General features: G+C 38.8%; 1 protein-coding gene across 3 annotated transcripts in view; it reads right to left on the bottom strand.

Moving 5' to 3' along the window:
* Positions 1–16,756, bottom strand: part of sorcs3 (sortilin related VPS10 domain containing receptor 3) — a 309,125-nt gene that overhangs the window by 66,071 nt on the left and 226,298 nt on the right. For all 3 annotated transcript variants that reach the window (XM_034232799.1, XM_034232800.1, XM_034232801.1), the window contains exons 5-7: positions 7,494–7,567; positions 5,163–5,227; positions 4,471–4,589 (exon numbers count right to left, since the gene is read on the bottom strand). In XM_034232799.1, the coding sequence (XP_034088690.1) occupies positions 4,471–4,589; positions 5,163–5,227; positions 7,494–7,567 (258 nt within the window). The remainder of the gene's footprint in view (positions 1–4,470; positions 4,590–5,162; positions 5,228–7,493; positions 7,568–16,756) is intronic.

Below are 16,756 nucleotides of genomic sequence, written 5' to 3'. Positions count from 1 at the left end.
TTTTTCAAGGAAATCTTTAACTTCCCTAACCAAGCCTCATCTGCACGCTAAGAAACAAATAAGTTGTCCTTAAAGGTAGCCCCTTAACAAACAGCTGATGCGGCTAAAAAACACAGGGTTGGTGGCTGTTGAAGAATTAGCCTCAAGGCCACGGAAGTTCAACACTTTATACTCATACACACAGAAAGACAGTGCAAAGTGAGACTGTAGCAGAATAACACACTTTTTAGTCCTATCAATAATAATAATAATAATACTCGGAAAGACCTTCAAATCAGGCCTGTGGCTCGCTGCTGAAAATAAGTGATATATCAGTAATAACGTTGTATGGCAGGGCTGATTCTTTTTACTGATCTTTAAGTTCTCTGAATGACCCAGAAGAGAGAAAACAAGCTATATTGGCGGAGTAGCGGTGAGCACTGCAGAACAGTCCCACATGCAATCGAGTGCAGGAGCATGAGATCGATGGCGGGGTAACCAGAGGCGGTTTGAACTTTAAGAGGAATTGGTATGATTGATTTTTCCCCCATCCCTTCAGGATCCTTCGTCTGTGACGCATACGTGTTGAAATGTGGAGGTGCTTGCATTGAAGGGGAGGTTTAGGTTGAGTGATTGTGAGTCTACTTTAAATACTTCGGAGAGGTCAAACAGGATTGAAGGATCTTTGGAGAACAACTCTGTTTCTTTGTCTAATGTGCTGCCAAGGCCAGTATGAGTTGTGCAGGAAGCACATGCCTGTAGGTGGCTCAGGTAAGCAGGCCTCTAAAAAATAGCTTTTTCTCTCCTGAATAAAGCATTTAGTGGGATCAAAGAGCTGGAAGAGTGCCATTGCGAGTACTACAACTACTACAACTGCTACTACTGACATATGAATCAAAAGCAGAATCTATTCGTTTTAATGTATTATTTAAAATGTATTATTTAAAATGTATTATTTTTTATTAAATAACACAAACCAACATTAAATGCAGTTTTTACAGTGTTTGTACTGGCTGATGTTAGACTTGAGGCTTAACATTTTTTTTTCAAAATGCTGGCTCTCTTTCAATTTCTCTCATTATTATCATAATCAAGGACAACGGCTCAGTGGAGAAAAACAGGTTTGAGAGGGTTACTTTATCCACCGATTACCAAATACCTGTCAAAAATAAAGAAATAGTAACTTATTATCACACTAAATAAGAAGTGTAACATAAATAGTTTATACTAGTTTTTTTTACTTACTAGCGGGTTTAGCTCCTAATATGGATACAATAATATGGTTGACCCATTGATTTTAGCCTAACGTTAGCTTTTTACTTCACCAAATGGTGTATATATGCAGAGATGTTCCTGTGTTTGCCCCCCAAAGCTTATTTTATACATTCAATGGAATCCTTCCGCTTGCTAACTTCCGGGTCAGCATACAAAAATATATCATCACTGCACCACTCTATTAACAATGTCTTCATTATTTTGGGTACAGGCTTTTATATGCTGGTGGGACATGGAAAGGTGGGGGGATCAGTGTGTGGAGGATTTTATAAAAGATGGGTTTCACTCAGTGTGTTATTACAGTGTCAGGTAAGGTTTATGGAGGTCATGGGTCATCCAACTTTCGCTCTAAGAAAGTGGTGTTTTGAGCAGCTGGTTGTAAGAATAGTGAAGTTGGTTAAAAGATTGTTGAAGGTATGTACAAGCGCTGGTCTAAAGTGCTTTGGTCTTATTCCTTTGGATAGAGATACATTTAAGAGGCGAAGAGGTAGGTAGAAAACATTGCCGCATACTTTGATTCCTAAAAGGTCCTGAAAACCGAGCGCAACGACAATTTGTGGAGGTAAATTTGAGAAGAAGTTTTGTGGACTAGCCATGTCATTATACTCCCTTTTCCTGTTCACTTTTTACATTCATGAACACTCATTTGCACAATGTCAAAGTAAATAATATTCAAGCTTTAGAGGAAATTAAAATGCAACCCATAAATCGCATCTGTGTTACTTAGAATTCAGGACATTACCATTTCAGATTGTTCTGTCGCACAAATCATGATTAAATTGACACACCAGGTAGGGGCTAGTATGAATATTAAAAACGTAGTCTGGCTTCCCAGAAAACCAAAGCACAAATGTTCAGTTGAGGTTCGAGTAAAATCAGATTTATATATGTATTTTCTGCCAAGTGCTATATTTTACTTGAGAGATATTTTAATAGAACCATAGGAAATATATAGGTGATTTTGTGGGAGTCAAGGTGAGGAAATGATCATTAGGAAGCATCAAATTGGTCTAATAATACATCTGCTTAAGCAATATTTTGATTATGAATGTGAAATAAATCTCTCAAGTGGCACTATTATTCCAAGAAATAACTCCAAAAATAGCTTTAATTGACGTTTGACTCCTGCAGGCCAGGAGGATGATATCCCTGGCTTGGAAGACAATGGATTAACCTTTGGAAAAATGTATGGGTTAAAGGAAGGAAAGGACATTTTGAAAAAGTGCGGCATCGCTTACAAACATTACTAACAAGTATATAGGCACTTTGAAATTGTTGGAATGCTAAATGCTTTTATGTTTGTCTTTTTATTTATTTATTCAATCTGATATATATTCATATATTTTTGTTTGTAATTTTGATTTACTGCCTCGTTTTGTCACTTGATGTTTTTTTGTTTTGTTAATTGGAGCTACTAAGTGTTTAAAATAAGTGGAATTTTACACATTATTCAGGAATAACTGTCTTGCTTCAGCATGTGCCATTTCATTATATTCACTGTCTGTATTTGTGAATGTGACTATTTGTATTTGAGGAGAATATGCAATAAACTAATTTCAGATATTTAAAGAATCTATATGTTTCTGAGGAGCTCGCAGAGCAAATCAAAATAAATTGAAAACTGAAATTGAATATTGGACATTTTTCAGAAACCAGCAACCTCCGAATGGAGTGCCTAATGATATGATCTTTTTTAACACAATGTAATGAAATGTGCACCTAACATGATTGAAAATGTATGAAATCCATTATTGGATTTCTTAACCAATAATGTAATAAAATGTTCCGCCTGATATTGTAATTCCAACATTGTTTTTCAATAATGTAATGCATTTCAGGAGGGCCTATATATTTTTGAATCTGATTATTTTGAAGGATTATGTCCTAATGTTTGAAGACATTTTGTTTTTCAGAAATGAAAACTTTTGTATGTATGTATGATACTGTAAGTACACCTATCTTCACAGCACACATTTCATTTCCTCTTTGGAACGACAGTACATTTCACAATCGATAGCGGAGTACGTTCCTATCAGGCAAAGATGCATTTAAGTAAAATTGGAAATGAACCCGCCCATAGCCATGCTGAAAGATGGTCCATTATAACAGAGTGGAATTCAAATTGAATTGTTTGTTTGTTTGTAGCCTTTATTTAACCAGGTGAAAGCCCCTTGAGATCAAAAGATCTATTTTTCAAGGGTGACCTGCAGGACATTAGTTACACATGTAACATAAAAACAACAGAACAACAATAAGGATGACATACAACATAATGTACAGGGTACAGTTTACAAACTCTATTTACAGAGACAGGTACCATGAGTATCAAACAGCATGTCACCCAGCTGAGTTTTAAAATGATGCAGGGGAACCAAAGTGCTCAGTTTTAAACATGTTTGCAGACTGTTCCAATTTAGTGGAGCTGCACAACTAAAAGCTTTCTTCCCTAAGACAGTCCTAGCACTTGGCACATTTAATAAAACATCATCATGAGATCTCAGGCAATATGTACTTTCAATTCGTCGAGAGATCAGAGAGCAGATATAAAAAGGTAGTTTACCCAACATGGCTTTGTAAATGAACATGTACCAATGACTGAGCCTCCGTACAGTTAGTGAAGGCAGACCTGCCTTGGCATACAGGGTACAGTGATGAGTAAGTGCTTTACAGTTAGTAACAAATCTGGGGAATTGCCATCAGTTGCACCCCCAAGGTTTGTAATCAATGACAATTACCTTTCTTGTACTTTTAAAGGTGGCCTCACCGAATAAGTGAGAGAACCACTGCTTGAACTTAGTAAATTTTATGGGGAATTTTTTATCTCCCTGCTTATTAATTTCCTAATCACTGTTTCAATCAAATTAGCTTTTGCAATGGTGTTAAAATAAAATAAAAACATTATTTGTTTAATGGGTTTTATTACATGTTTGACCATATTCAGTGCAACAATTGTATAACACAAAAAAAGTATGACGTTATAGGGTAAGGGTTAGGGTCACCTGAGCTACATATAGATGAGCTTGTGTTTTGTGTCTTTGTTTATTCATTCTATCGTAATTAGTCATTCATTAGAAATAACTAAATACTACGATAATACACACTTACATCTCAGTTAGCATAGCCAAGCTAGTAATGGACATATTTTCCTGAGAGTTTATATTGTCTAGGTAGCATAATCCATCAGCTAGCAGGTAGTGAGTGGTGTTAGATCCCTACCTGTATGAATATGTAGTCATCCTGAACCACCAGGGAGCTGATGTCGATGTATCCAGGGAACGGGTAGTTCCTGTTAGCTTCTGTGCACGTCTGAGCTCTGCACGTGACATACTGCACATCTGTCCCATGGGAAGACATACCAAGAGCATATATACATCATCTGTAGTACATATTCATATATTGAGCTGTTTGGAGAGCGCTTTGAATGGTAGCCGTTTTTCGTCAATAATAATAATAATAATTTTCTAAGCTAATAATGTGTTGTTGTGTTGTACTCCACATTATGTTTGACATTTTCTCTGCCTCTCTTTGTAGCGCCAGATGTATTTTGATCATGTGAAGATTGCAGCATCTCTGCCTGCAAATCACACAATGGTTATATGAGAAACAAATCATGTGAATATCTTTGATTAGAGCTACCACGCCACACAGGCTGGCATTAACAGTTTCACCTCTGTATCCTATGGAGGACCTTGGTGGTACTGCCATTCAGAGTTATGGAGCTGACATTCAGCGAGTGAAAGGGAAGGGGAAATAAAAGCCATATTAATCATTAAGCAGTGGGTTCATTGGCAGGGAAAGCCTGTACTGTTTCCCTGGGGATTACTGCTTTTATCCAATAGGAATGTATTCCTATCGAGACCTGTTCAATACTCGCCTTTGATCTGAATGTGTGTGTGGGAGTTACTCACTTCCATCCGGCGTATGAGCCTCCATGTGGACCAGATCTGGCTCTTTGTCAAGGCCGGAAACAGACCTTGGAGAGAATGACACCGTGGAAGAATACATCACCGTAACGATATCAACTAGAAAGTGATGTAAAGATATAAAAGAAAGAAAAAAATACCAAAAAGTTGTCAGTGCAGAGGTGCGAACAGAAAAAAGGGACCAAGGTCTTGCAGAGGCTAACCCTAACTGTGGGAGCCATATGTGTTTTTCATTTATTATGTGGTGCTTTTTTTTTTTACATATTATTGGTGGGGGGCTTGCACTAGATTTAGGGGTAGGTTGGAGTAAGTTGTAGTTTAACCTGGCTGCATTCGCCCACTCACTTGGGTTCAGAGAGAAGTAGGCTACACTAACAAAAACTAAAACATTGACTTTATTTAAATGTATTATGTCAACAGATTGCACATAACTGTATTAGGTTAGTTGAAAGTAATAATATTAAGTTGAACCTATTATTTTGTATTTAAACGTAATATTTTTGCTTTCAACTAACCTAATACAGTTATGTGAAATCTGTAGGCATAATACATAATTCAGTCAATGTCTCAGTTTTTTCAGTGTAGTGAGTCTGGAAGTGAAACTCCCTGTTGACCAAAGTCTCTGCACAATTCTTCTATCGCAATATATAAGTGCAATTTCATCCCATTTTCCACCACAAAATCCATCACAATCTCTCTTCCACTACTGGTTCTGATTGTTTTTTTCCCCTGTGTTTGGAATAAACGCTCAAATGAATGTAAGTGATGGACTGGATTTGTTTGCGTGGGTCAAAGTGTTTCCTTCATGTATTCAGCCCCTCGCAGCTTTTTTGGACTGCCTGACGGTGCCTGAGAGGGCTTGTTGACGGTCGGGGTTTATAAAGTTGGCCAACTGTCACTGGAAACTTACCTTAAATGTAATTTGTATTGGTTTATTTTAACAATGTGATTGCATGATTCCTTATGAGTGAGTACTGTGAGCTAATGAGCAAAAATAGCAAACAAAGTCATTTCAAATATACCGACAAAACACTTACAATTTTGAAACAGTTGGCCAACTTCACAATATTTGCAGGTTTTTGTGGTTGCATGTTTCTCCAAGTTGTTCAATTGTTTCCAAACCCATGTCGAAACCCATGGCATGTGTTGTCAAATTGGTGAAGCTGTTTCTTCATTTGCATGTGTACGATAACAGTTGTGGTTTTTTTTAATTACATCATTTTTTGAAACTGCAGCGCGTTGTGTCTAGAGCCATTATAACGTGTTAGCCCCTGTCGGCCACAGTAGCCTACAGCAGCAATACTAACCCAACAGCACAGGGATTCTTCCTTCATATTCTCAATGCCACATTATTGCCAGCACATCCACAAACTGTAGACAAGTTCCATTCCAGCACAATGCAACACTACAAATAAATAGTCTTCTTATCATCGACTGGGTTGTGCAGGGTCAGCCCACTCTCTGTCTTTAAGTATATCTCTGGGTATAATCTTGCTTTCTTGCTCATTTCACTGCGTGAGGATTAGACTGGGTAGACATGGCTTTCCAATTCTGGCAATATTTCATATCCCTTGGAGGCGGATGAAGCCATTGTCCAAATGCGGCCAACTGGAGGCCTGCCTGGCCATTGCTAGTGACCCATTCAGTGTTTAAATGTCCTTGAAGGGGCTTTGGCGGTGAAGGGCGGAGCAAGCGATGGATTGTGCACATTCTTTAGGATTATACCACAATGGCACGGAAAAAACTAAGATTTATGCAAGTTAGAGTGGATATAGCAACCAGCAATCTTACGCACACCCCAGTCACCTCACAGAGGGGGTGAGGGCAGTGAGCTGGAATAGATCCAGGCCTTAGTTTGTGATGAGTGTGCACTTTCAGACTTAGTAGGTACACTGCAGGGGGAGTGAGCAGTAGACGGGACTGGATATGAAGCGACAGGGACGTCCCAGATCCATTGTGAGTCATAGCTCCTCATACTGTATGTAACCTTCTGTTTCTGCATGCGTATAAAACCACCCCCTTTTTATTCTATGGCTTATATTTATATACAATGTGCCCACTACGAGCCGGGCGCGTTTGAGAAATGAAGTGGAATGCTGAATGCAAAGTGTGTTCTGAAGGAGATTCATCTCTGCCTGATTGTATCAAGGGGTAGATGATATACAGAATTCCAGCAGCATCACCAGTCATTCACACACCTCGTCCCAAGCCATCAATATCCCTTTGCTCAGTCGCGTGGAGTAACAATTTCTGCATTCCTGGGTAAACTAAACTTTGGAGGAGAGGAGTGGACATTTAAAAAAATGGATGACTCACCAGTAGAATCGGCTCGGCGTGACACGTTCGTGAATGAGCTGCCACTTTCTTCCAAAGTCCACCGAGCTGTACAACTGCAGAGAAAAACACAAAAAGTCAGTCTCGTTAACAAGATGAATGCACTTTTACACATCAGCCCGGCTAGTAATTAGAAGGGCTGATTTAAAAGTCGTAACAGTGACGAGGGAGCTTGAAACATGGCTGGATAATTCCAGGGAGGAGGCTGTAAAGCATCGTCAGGATACATCGAGCTGAAATGCTATCATCATTACCAACTGGCAATTTAAGCTACCATATTGTCACAGATATAGGCATCTTTATTCCCTTACAAATTAGAGCTTTGGGTTTAAGACCATGCACATAACAGGAATGATACACTAGAAGTGAAATAGAGATGACATTTATGAGGCCACTTTTTGCTTCATCATCAAAATATTTGGTGTAATCCAGTGGGTTTTAAAAGGTGGCTGACAGAGGCAAACGAGGCAAAAATGCTGCAAATATAAGACATTTTTAAAACATTCACAGCTATTACTAAAAGCGCTGCTTTACCGAAACGCTGCAAACAACAAACTGGGACACTAAAAAGTGCTGGGCACAGCTGGGACCATGGTGAAGTTGGTGAAGATGTTTTTTTTCTCATTTGCATGTGTCTAGGCACATTTCTGTTCGTATATTTTTTAGGGCTGTCAGTCGATTAAAATATTTAATCGCGATTAATCGCAAATTAATCGCACATTTTTTATCTGTTCTAAATGTACCTTAGAGGAATATTTTTCAAGTTTTTAATACTCTTATCAACATATGAGTGGACAAATATGCTTTATGCTAATGTTTATTATCATTTGAACAATGACAAATATTCTCATGAATATTAAACACAACAACCTCTGAACATTACAAATATTCGCCTCAATTCAACCTGGAACCTCTCTCATACAATAATACAATACAAATGGATGTGTGTGTGTGTGTGTGTGTGTGTGTGTGTGTGTGTGTGTGTGTGTGTGTGTGAGATGGATCGTTGGAGCTATGTGCAACTCAAGGCATATGCTCGAACGGGAGCTGCCTGGACGCTGCAATCATGTTGCGCACTATCCGTGCTGAGTGTGCTGACTTTTCGTACAATGTCCCACTGTCTGGCTTCCTGCATAAAGTCAAGTGCTCGGCGCAGTTGTGGCGAAATGTCGCTCCTCTGTTTTCATTTAAACAGCTCCTTATATCCGTTAGCGCAGCTAGCTAGCACCAGATGCTAACAACAACAATGCATGTAAGGTCTCTCTCTCGCTCGGGCCACACATACACACACCCTCCCGGTCCTCCAGATGGCCAGTCGGTGCCTGCCGGTGAGCGTGGAAGTGTGGTCTGCCACAAGCGGGCGGCAGGAGCGGGGCTTCAGCATCAGCTTGTAGATGGTATTTTAAACTCGATGCGCTCTGAAACTACGGGGCGGCCGAGGAAAAAAAATACACATGCATTAATCACGTTAAAATAATTAGTGGCGTTAATTTTTTTTGCGTTAACGCGTTATTAACGCGTTATTAACGCGTTATTAACGCGTTAACTTGACAGCCCTAATATTTTTACATCATTTTGGAAAGTGCAGCCTGTTTTGGGGCTTTGTAGTGTGTTTGCCCTTGTCATCCAAGTTTAACCTGCTGTTGAATGTTTGACTGTTTCTTCAGCACTCAATCAAATTCAATGTCCTTTGGAATGAGCATACATGAATGCAAAGAATGATATATAACACAGCTGCCGTTAAGGTGTTTAGTATGTAGCCAGTGGCTCAAATTCAGTGTATTAATGACATCTTCTGCTGCCACTGGGTGAACAATTAATAACCTGGGTGCATTTCCTAACACTGTCTTGATTGATGTTGTAGACACAGCTCCCCATTGTTGTTTCCTCGCAGCGCGGAGAGTCGGAGGCCCCAGTTGAGCTCTATGCTAATGTTCCTACTTGTGGTACCTTTTATCACAGCAAATCTGACACTTACCAAGATAAAATGATATACATTAGTCACACCGCTGCAGCATTTATTTGTCAGCTACGCAAGGGAACATCTATCTATGCCAGGAGGTGTGTTTTACAATATACAAATGACAGTTTATCAGTTTCTTCAGAGCATGTACAGCTAGTGTGCCATACACATGCATGATATAACAGACTGCTTCTTATTTGAATCACATGGATGTGTCATGATCTTGGTTTTTGTTTTTTATTTTGTAAAACTACTGTCCCTGTGTCGTGTCTGTTTTTAATTCCTGTTTTGTGTTTTTTCTCGCCTTTTTTTAGTATGTCCTGGCCTTATAAAGTGTTGGAGCAATGAATCCTAAAACCTGGAAATAACTTTGCATTTTGACACTTTCAGTTGCCGTGTCTTGAAGTAAATGGGTTTTTAAACGCGTTTGTGGTTAAAGGCTGTATATAAAATATGTTCTTATTTTCTCAGTAAATACCCTACTCGTGAATCTCTGGAGCTTCTTTTTGTTAAATTAACGTTCGTTGCCAATAAATAAGCTAATAAATCAAGTCCACCTTTAGCTTAAGGGTGGTTATGAACAGCCAGTTTGATTATAGTATTTTGTTAGTTTTTAATCTTCAAATATCACAAAGTGGTGTTAATAGGTGGAGATTAACCTGCTGAAAAACATGTGATAAGGATCATAAACGGTTGATGGCCACAAGGCTTATTTTCTGTAATATACCGTAATCCAATGGAGAAATCCCATTGCTTTTTGTGGAGAGACCCATTGCAATGCTAATTTCCGGGTTGGCCTACAGAAATATGTAAATTGCCCTGAAACAACCTGAGCCTTAGTACACCTGTACTTTATCCTCGCATTAGTCCTGTTCTTTGTTAAATCTTTGTCAGATTCAAATATGTTGTATCAAGAACAACGTCTGTTTGGTTCTGTTTGCCTTGCCTGGCCTAGTGAATGTTAAATTAAAGTCTTTATGTTAAAAGTACTCTACTCACTTTCATTTGTGACCATCCTGGCTATGCGTTGTGTGACACGATACATAACGTTAACCTTCTATCATACCATTATTCTATCATATTATCACCACTTCAAGTTCATGCCTCTGTTTGAAGTGCTTGCCAACGAAGAGTAATGGCAAGAGACCAAAGCTTATTTATTCTGTCATGTGCAGTTGAAGTGTAGGTCTTGTATAAGCTGGAAGCAAACATTTGTCCCAACCGTGATGAAGTTGAACTCATTCTAATATGCAGTACCCATAGGCGTCCACTCCAAAATGTGATTCCTGATTCTTCCAACCTCAGTAATGAAAGTTCCCCAGCGGAGCCTTTGGGTGAGTGTAGCAGGGCAGCAGGCAGAGTCTCTCATCACTTTGGACAGTGACATATGACGCCAGCGGGCAGGCTCAGCTTTTCCTCTCTCCATTCATCAGTTCAATGACATCTTACATTTTAAAGCTTCAGAGCTGTCACAAAGTAAGCTTCATAGTTTCCCTCTCACTTCGATAAATCAGCGATTTGGTGCCAGCTGCCGTGGCACCATGCTGACAGCCGAGGCCGCCGGCAGAGGACGGGAGCTCAAATGGTGATTGAGGAATTGCAGAGAACACCTTAGTTGGATTCATCTATTCATGCTGAAAACGTTTGGGTTCATTTGGGTGCAGGTATTGAACATTCAGCTGAAGGTGCTTTGAAATGCTGTTGTGGACTTTTTAGTAGTTTGTTAATCACATTTGTGTAGGTTTTGTTTTTTATTTCAATGGTAATTATGACCAATATTCAGTTAGAAGAAAGTACATTTAAAAATCGTTTTGATAAATTAACAAATCGTGTTATTAATATCTTGTGAAGCTGACAATTGAGCGGCCCGGCCAAGTAAGGAGGCAGAGGCAGAACGTCCTGATACAACCCGGCCGGTGTGGACATGTATTCATCGTTGGTACATGATAAACAACATCAATTTCCCCATATGACTGTCTCCAGCACTATCCCTTTTTCTCAATGAGCCTAAAATGCCACCCTTTATAGGCCCAACAATGGACTGTACCTTCAAAAGGGGTGGTATGTGCACAGATGGTTAGCTCAGATAATGAAAACCAGTAAAATATAAATAAACATTACTTGGAAATAACAAACATCTATTAATTAAAGTATACTTAATTCATGTATGAAAGGAAAAATATTATAAACCAACAACATCAATGTGCATGATATAAAACCACCCACACATATGCTCCATCAAGGATGGTGCTACAGGCCGCAAGGCAGTGCACTTACAACTACAATAAGCATGTTAATGTTAATCTAACAGCTCCGGCGATCCACTAGCACCAAGATATTTTGTTCCTCACTACGTGAGCGATTTTCTTTTGTTCTCTTTTTGTGATCTCATCCAGAGATTTGATAGTAATTATTTTTGTTCATCTATTGAAAATAAAGTATCTTACAAATACTTTACCTCTGTCTCCTGGGTTGTGCAATTGGGTCCTATTCCCTGAGATTCTGAGTTTGTAACAGTTTCTCCAACACTCACTCTCCTAGTCTGCTTTATTAACTTCTGTAACAAAGTGACATCACTATGTAACACTTGCACTTCTATTGATACATGATATGTTAAGAGGCAGAACATCTCTAAGACGTTGACCAATCATAACAGAGCCGGCTAGCTAACCAATCAGAGCAGACTGGGCTCTGGTTTTAGACTGAGGGTGAAAAGAGGTGCTGCAGCACATGAGAAGAATAAAGAGCTTTTTGAACACTTAAGCATGGAAAATTGTCACAGTAGAGGCACAAAATACAAATATTAATCTGAAAATTACCATAATAGGGCCCCCTTACCATGCAAGCAATACAGGTGGATGCATGAATTTATTTTTATTTTATATACCCTTAATTGTCCCATAGAGGGGAAATGTACATTCTGCATTTGACCCATCCTAGGCGGTGGTGCCCAATTCGCCACCACCGCCCGATGCATGATATAAAGTGAGAAATTACAATCTGTATGCACTCGTCTGTGTAGCTGACCTCTGACCTTACTGTATGCCAGTGGCGAACCGTGTCCATCACAACTGGACCTTCTGTAGACACCCCCCCCCCCCGGATTCGAAATGTGGTTGTTCTAGTTAGATAGACGTCACGGCGGCAGTCACTTTGCGTTGGACGGCCTTTTTTTATAATGTCCATCTTTTCACTGAATGATCGTCTTGAAAAGGGTACTAGCATCAATTCCGCAACAACATCATCTTCACCTGTTGCCATTTCGACATAAAACAACTATACAACTTCAAATGAATTGCTACGTAGCACTTACGCTGGATCCTCTGTCTCGAGCCAATGAACTAACGGGCCTTCTAGAATACCCTGGAACTGAGGGAAACTGAAAGAATACGCCCATTGGCTACAACTCAATATATCATTGGTTGATTCTGTGTAAGGGTCAGGGCATTCTATCAAGGATATAGAATACCTTGGTTGAAGGATATTCTACCCAGAGACCCAGAAAAATATCTGATTGGTTACATTTATTTTCTAACACAAAACCACTGAAATGCGTAGTGCGTGGACCGAGAAAGACAAACAAATCAACGTAACACTGTAATATTACAGATCAACAACACAGATATGGTTCTCATTTATTCATTTGATTTAAATTGTATTAAATCATATTTAAATAATTAATGAAATGTTTTGTTTTGTTTCATCTGATCGTCCAAGGTATTCTCTGAATACCTTGAAGGCCATGATGTTCACCACTGCTGTATGCTCTGTTCACAAGGCATATCTTTTAATAGACGAACTGTCGTTTGTCTATTAAAGCTTCTACATTTTAAGAATTTACAAGAAGGCAGATATAATTGAATATGTCAATGTCATTAAACTGGATTTTTTTTATCTGATTCTGGGGACTTTATCTCCAGTGACAAATTATATTGTAGCATCTGTTTTAAATTGACGGACACAGTTGATTTCAGTATGTTCGCAAATATGTAACTTATCTTTGCAGGTAATAGAGACAAAACTTATCATTAGCATTACAGTGTAGCTTTAATTTAGCTCTTAATGGGTCCCCAACATTATACATTCGTGACACTAAGTGTAACAGCCTTTTAATTATTTTTTAAATCTGATGTTTAATTAGCTGCTGCTTAATATGGAAACAAAACACAGGTATTTGTTCTCAATATTTATTTTTACCTTGATATGAATGTTGTTTTTACACAAAACTAGACTCATTCTTTATATCCAGGTCGGCTCTCCATTCAACAAATGTATCAGCTATTTAATACACATTTCCACCTTTTTTCGGGGATCAGCTGGAATAGCAGTTATTAAGCTGAAATGCATATGTATATCAGCTGGCTATTCATCCCTTAATGACTCGCTAAAATAAGACATATCAAATAAATTAAGTTCACTGATAAGAACTAGACGGAAAATATGCAAAATGAACACATAATGACTAAAATGTGAATAAAACGACCTATATGGGTCTTTGTGTTAAAAGGCTATATTAATTCAGGTGAAACGGTGGTAGAATAACTGAATTTTAATACAGTGCCAAAGCTCGAGTTTGAAAAACAAAAACATCCAAAGGGTCGAAAAGGTCATTTGCAGCGTGACTAAGCTTCCTTATCTAAGGAATTATTCATGTAACCGAGATACACAGAAGCGCACTCAAATGCTGTTTACTCATAAGAAGTGTCAAAGCCAAAAAGAACGACTCGCTCTGGTTTAGATCAGAGTCAAGGTCTTTGAGGGCCATGTCTCACAAGAAACTCAGGCAGCACTTGTTTTATTTCATTTAGCCATCAAACGAGGTAGAGAATATTTTGAATATAATAAGCTGCCTTTGTTTTACTTCCCATTCACCTATAAAGGGATATTGGATTTCCGACTACATAGTTAATTAAAACAAAATTGGTTTGGATGTACTTGTCTACATTTGTTTTGCTTCGTTTACCCTTAACCCATGGTTTGCAGCAATCACATTTATGGGAAGTTGAATCAAACACAGATGGAACTTCAATAAGAGATGAATTGTGCTTCTCTCTCAGGAGCCAATCAACCATTCAAAATGTTCATGAAGCCTTTTCATTTTACAACTGCTTTTTTTCTCTTTTTTAGGATTGTGCAGGAAATGCTTGAAATAAATGTACATTATTTAGTGGGAATGCTGATACTGCATTCCAACTACTTGTTCTTCTACGCACAAATTCTTTATTTTTATTATTCCGCCAGGTTATTTGTCCCTCTTCTGCTCCCACATTTCACTTGCAGAAACTCCATTCAAACATCAAAACGTTCAGCTCGGTCGGGAATCGATTACTATTACTTTTCTCATTCATAACTTTCATAATTCCAGAGATATATCCCATAATTCATCACATTTTTAACATGGAAGTCAATGGAGAAACTCTTCAGACTAGATTTAAAATGTTACACATCGTTCTGACATTATTCCTGTTACACAACTTTTAAATCATAATCATACTTTTAGAAATATAAAAAATTGTTCAGACCTTGGTAAAAAGGCCTTCTTCAGATTTTAACATTAGTGTGTATTGCGCAGCTCGTTAAGGCTTACGGCCCGTCTACACTACAGGCATCGAAAAATGCTTTCAACGCTTCGCCCATTCATTTGAATGGGGTGACGTAGAAGATTTTTAAACTTCGCCGAACTGCATTGTGGGGAGCATGGCATGGCTTTGCAAGCATCACGAGCATCAACTTTTGAGGCTCGATGCTTGGCAACAGCCAATCAAATCCCGCGTATGCAAATCTGACAGTACAAGCGCTAGCCAATCAAACCGCGTGTATGCTGGGAGAGACTACGCATGTCATTTCCTCATATTAAAAAAAATGGAGGGAAAATTCATTATAGCGGTAGTGAATCACCCGGTGCTGTATGATCAGTCTCTCTTCATCTACCGGGATACAAACCGGAGGAGCGAGGCATGGAGGGAGGAGGCAGAGACAGTGGATGAAACTGGTAGGTTTTCGCCTGTTTGGGGATTTTATATCCAGTTTACTTTCGTTTTAAACATTGCTATTGCTTTGTATGCCGGGGGCGGGCGGGAGATTCCTGATTGGTTGCTGGTCGCCTTGGGCGCGAGAAATCGCCAAGCCTCAGACACGCCCAGCTTCAAGATTTGTTGATGCCTGTAGTGTAGACGGGCCGTTAGAGTGCGTGATGTCACAGGTAGAGTGGAGGAGAGCTTGAAATTCGCCTTCATATATTTTTTTAAAACTGCCATAATTCCCAAACCCTACACTCCTTGGACATCATTTGTCATGGAAAACATAGGAAAATCTCTTAGCTTGAAAAATAAAATAAAATGTAAGCAAACAAATTAAACAAAATACCTCTTGAGGCCATGAAGTGACAACAACTTTCAACATGTCTCCATTAACCTGTTAAGCCCTGAGCCTGTTTTTCAGGTCTCAGACTCGAAAATGACATTCCCAGAACAAACTAGAACATGCATTTCCTGCTGAAAATGTGTGCGAATGCTATACACTGTGTACATGTGTTGCTGAATTTAGCTGAAAATGCAGAAAAAGCATAATATTTTATTAGTTGAATGGTCTCTGTAGCTGCTTTTAGCTACAAAAAACAAGTAAGTTTGTTGCTGAACTTCGCGGAGAAATGCAGAAAAGTGAAATGATTTGAATCAAAGTTGTTACAGCTCAAATGCATTGCAATTACTTTGTTGAAAACTTGAAAGTGAAATGTTAAACTGGAAGAGTAGGAAAAATAGCGAAGAAGCTTAATATTTAAAAGACGTTTTAAAAGGTATAAACAACAAAATGTATAGCCTCAATGTCCTGAAATAGCTGAATAAGTTACATGTTGAATGGTTTCTGTAGCTGAAAGTAGGCTGAAGGAGTTAGATATTAAATGTGAGTAGTATTGAATGAATGTGTATTAAGAAAATAAAGTAAAAAGGCTTTGAAAAGCAGCGGAATATTTTAACTGCAAACTTTTGAACTAACTTAATGGCGAGTGATCTGTCACCATGGCAACGGCATTTGAGGAAACCCCATAATACTCTTAGATGTGTTGATGGCTACATCGTTACCAAACCTGTGAAGTTTTGGGCTGTTTGGAGCATTTTCACTGAAGTTATGAGAAAACCGTGTTTCATGGTGAGCATTGTGTTGCCATGGCAACGGCATTTGAATAAATCTCAAAATTGTCACGTAGATGTCTTCACGGCTGGACTGTTAGCACACATGTGAAATTGGAGCACTTTTTGACCATTTTCATAGGAGTTATAGC

This window comes from Gymnodraco acuticeps, unplaced genomic scaffold (genome assembly GCF_902827175.1).
Source record: "Gymnodraco acuticeps unplaced genomic scaffold, fGymAcu1.1, whole genome shotgun sequence".
In the NCBI taxonomy this organism is placed as follows: Eukaryota; Metazoa; Chordata; class Actinopteri; order Perciformes; family Bathydraconidae; genus Gymnodraco; species Gymnodraco acuticeps.
This window is presented reverse-complemented; position numbering and strand designations above follow the sequence as displayed.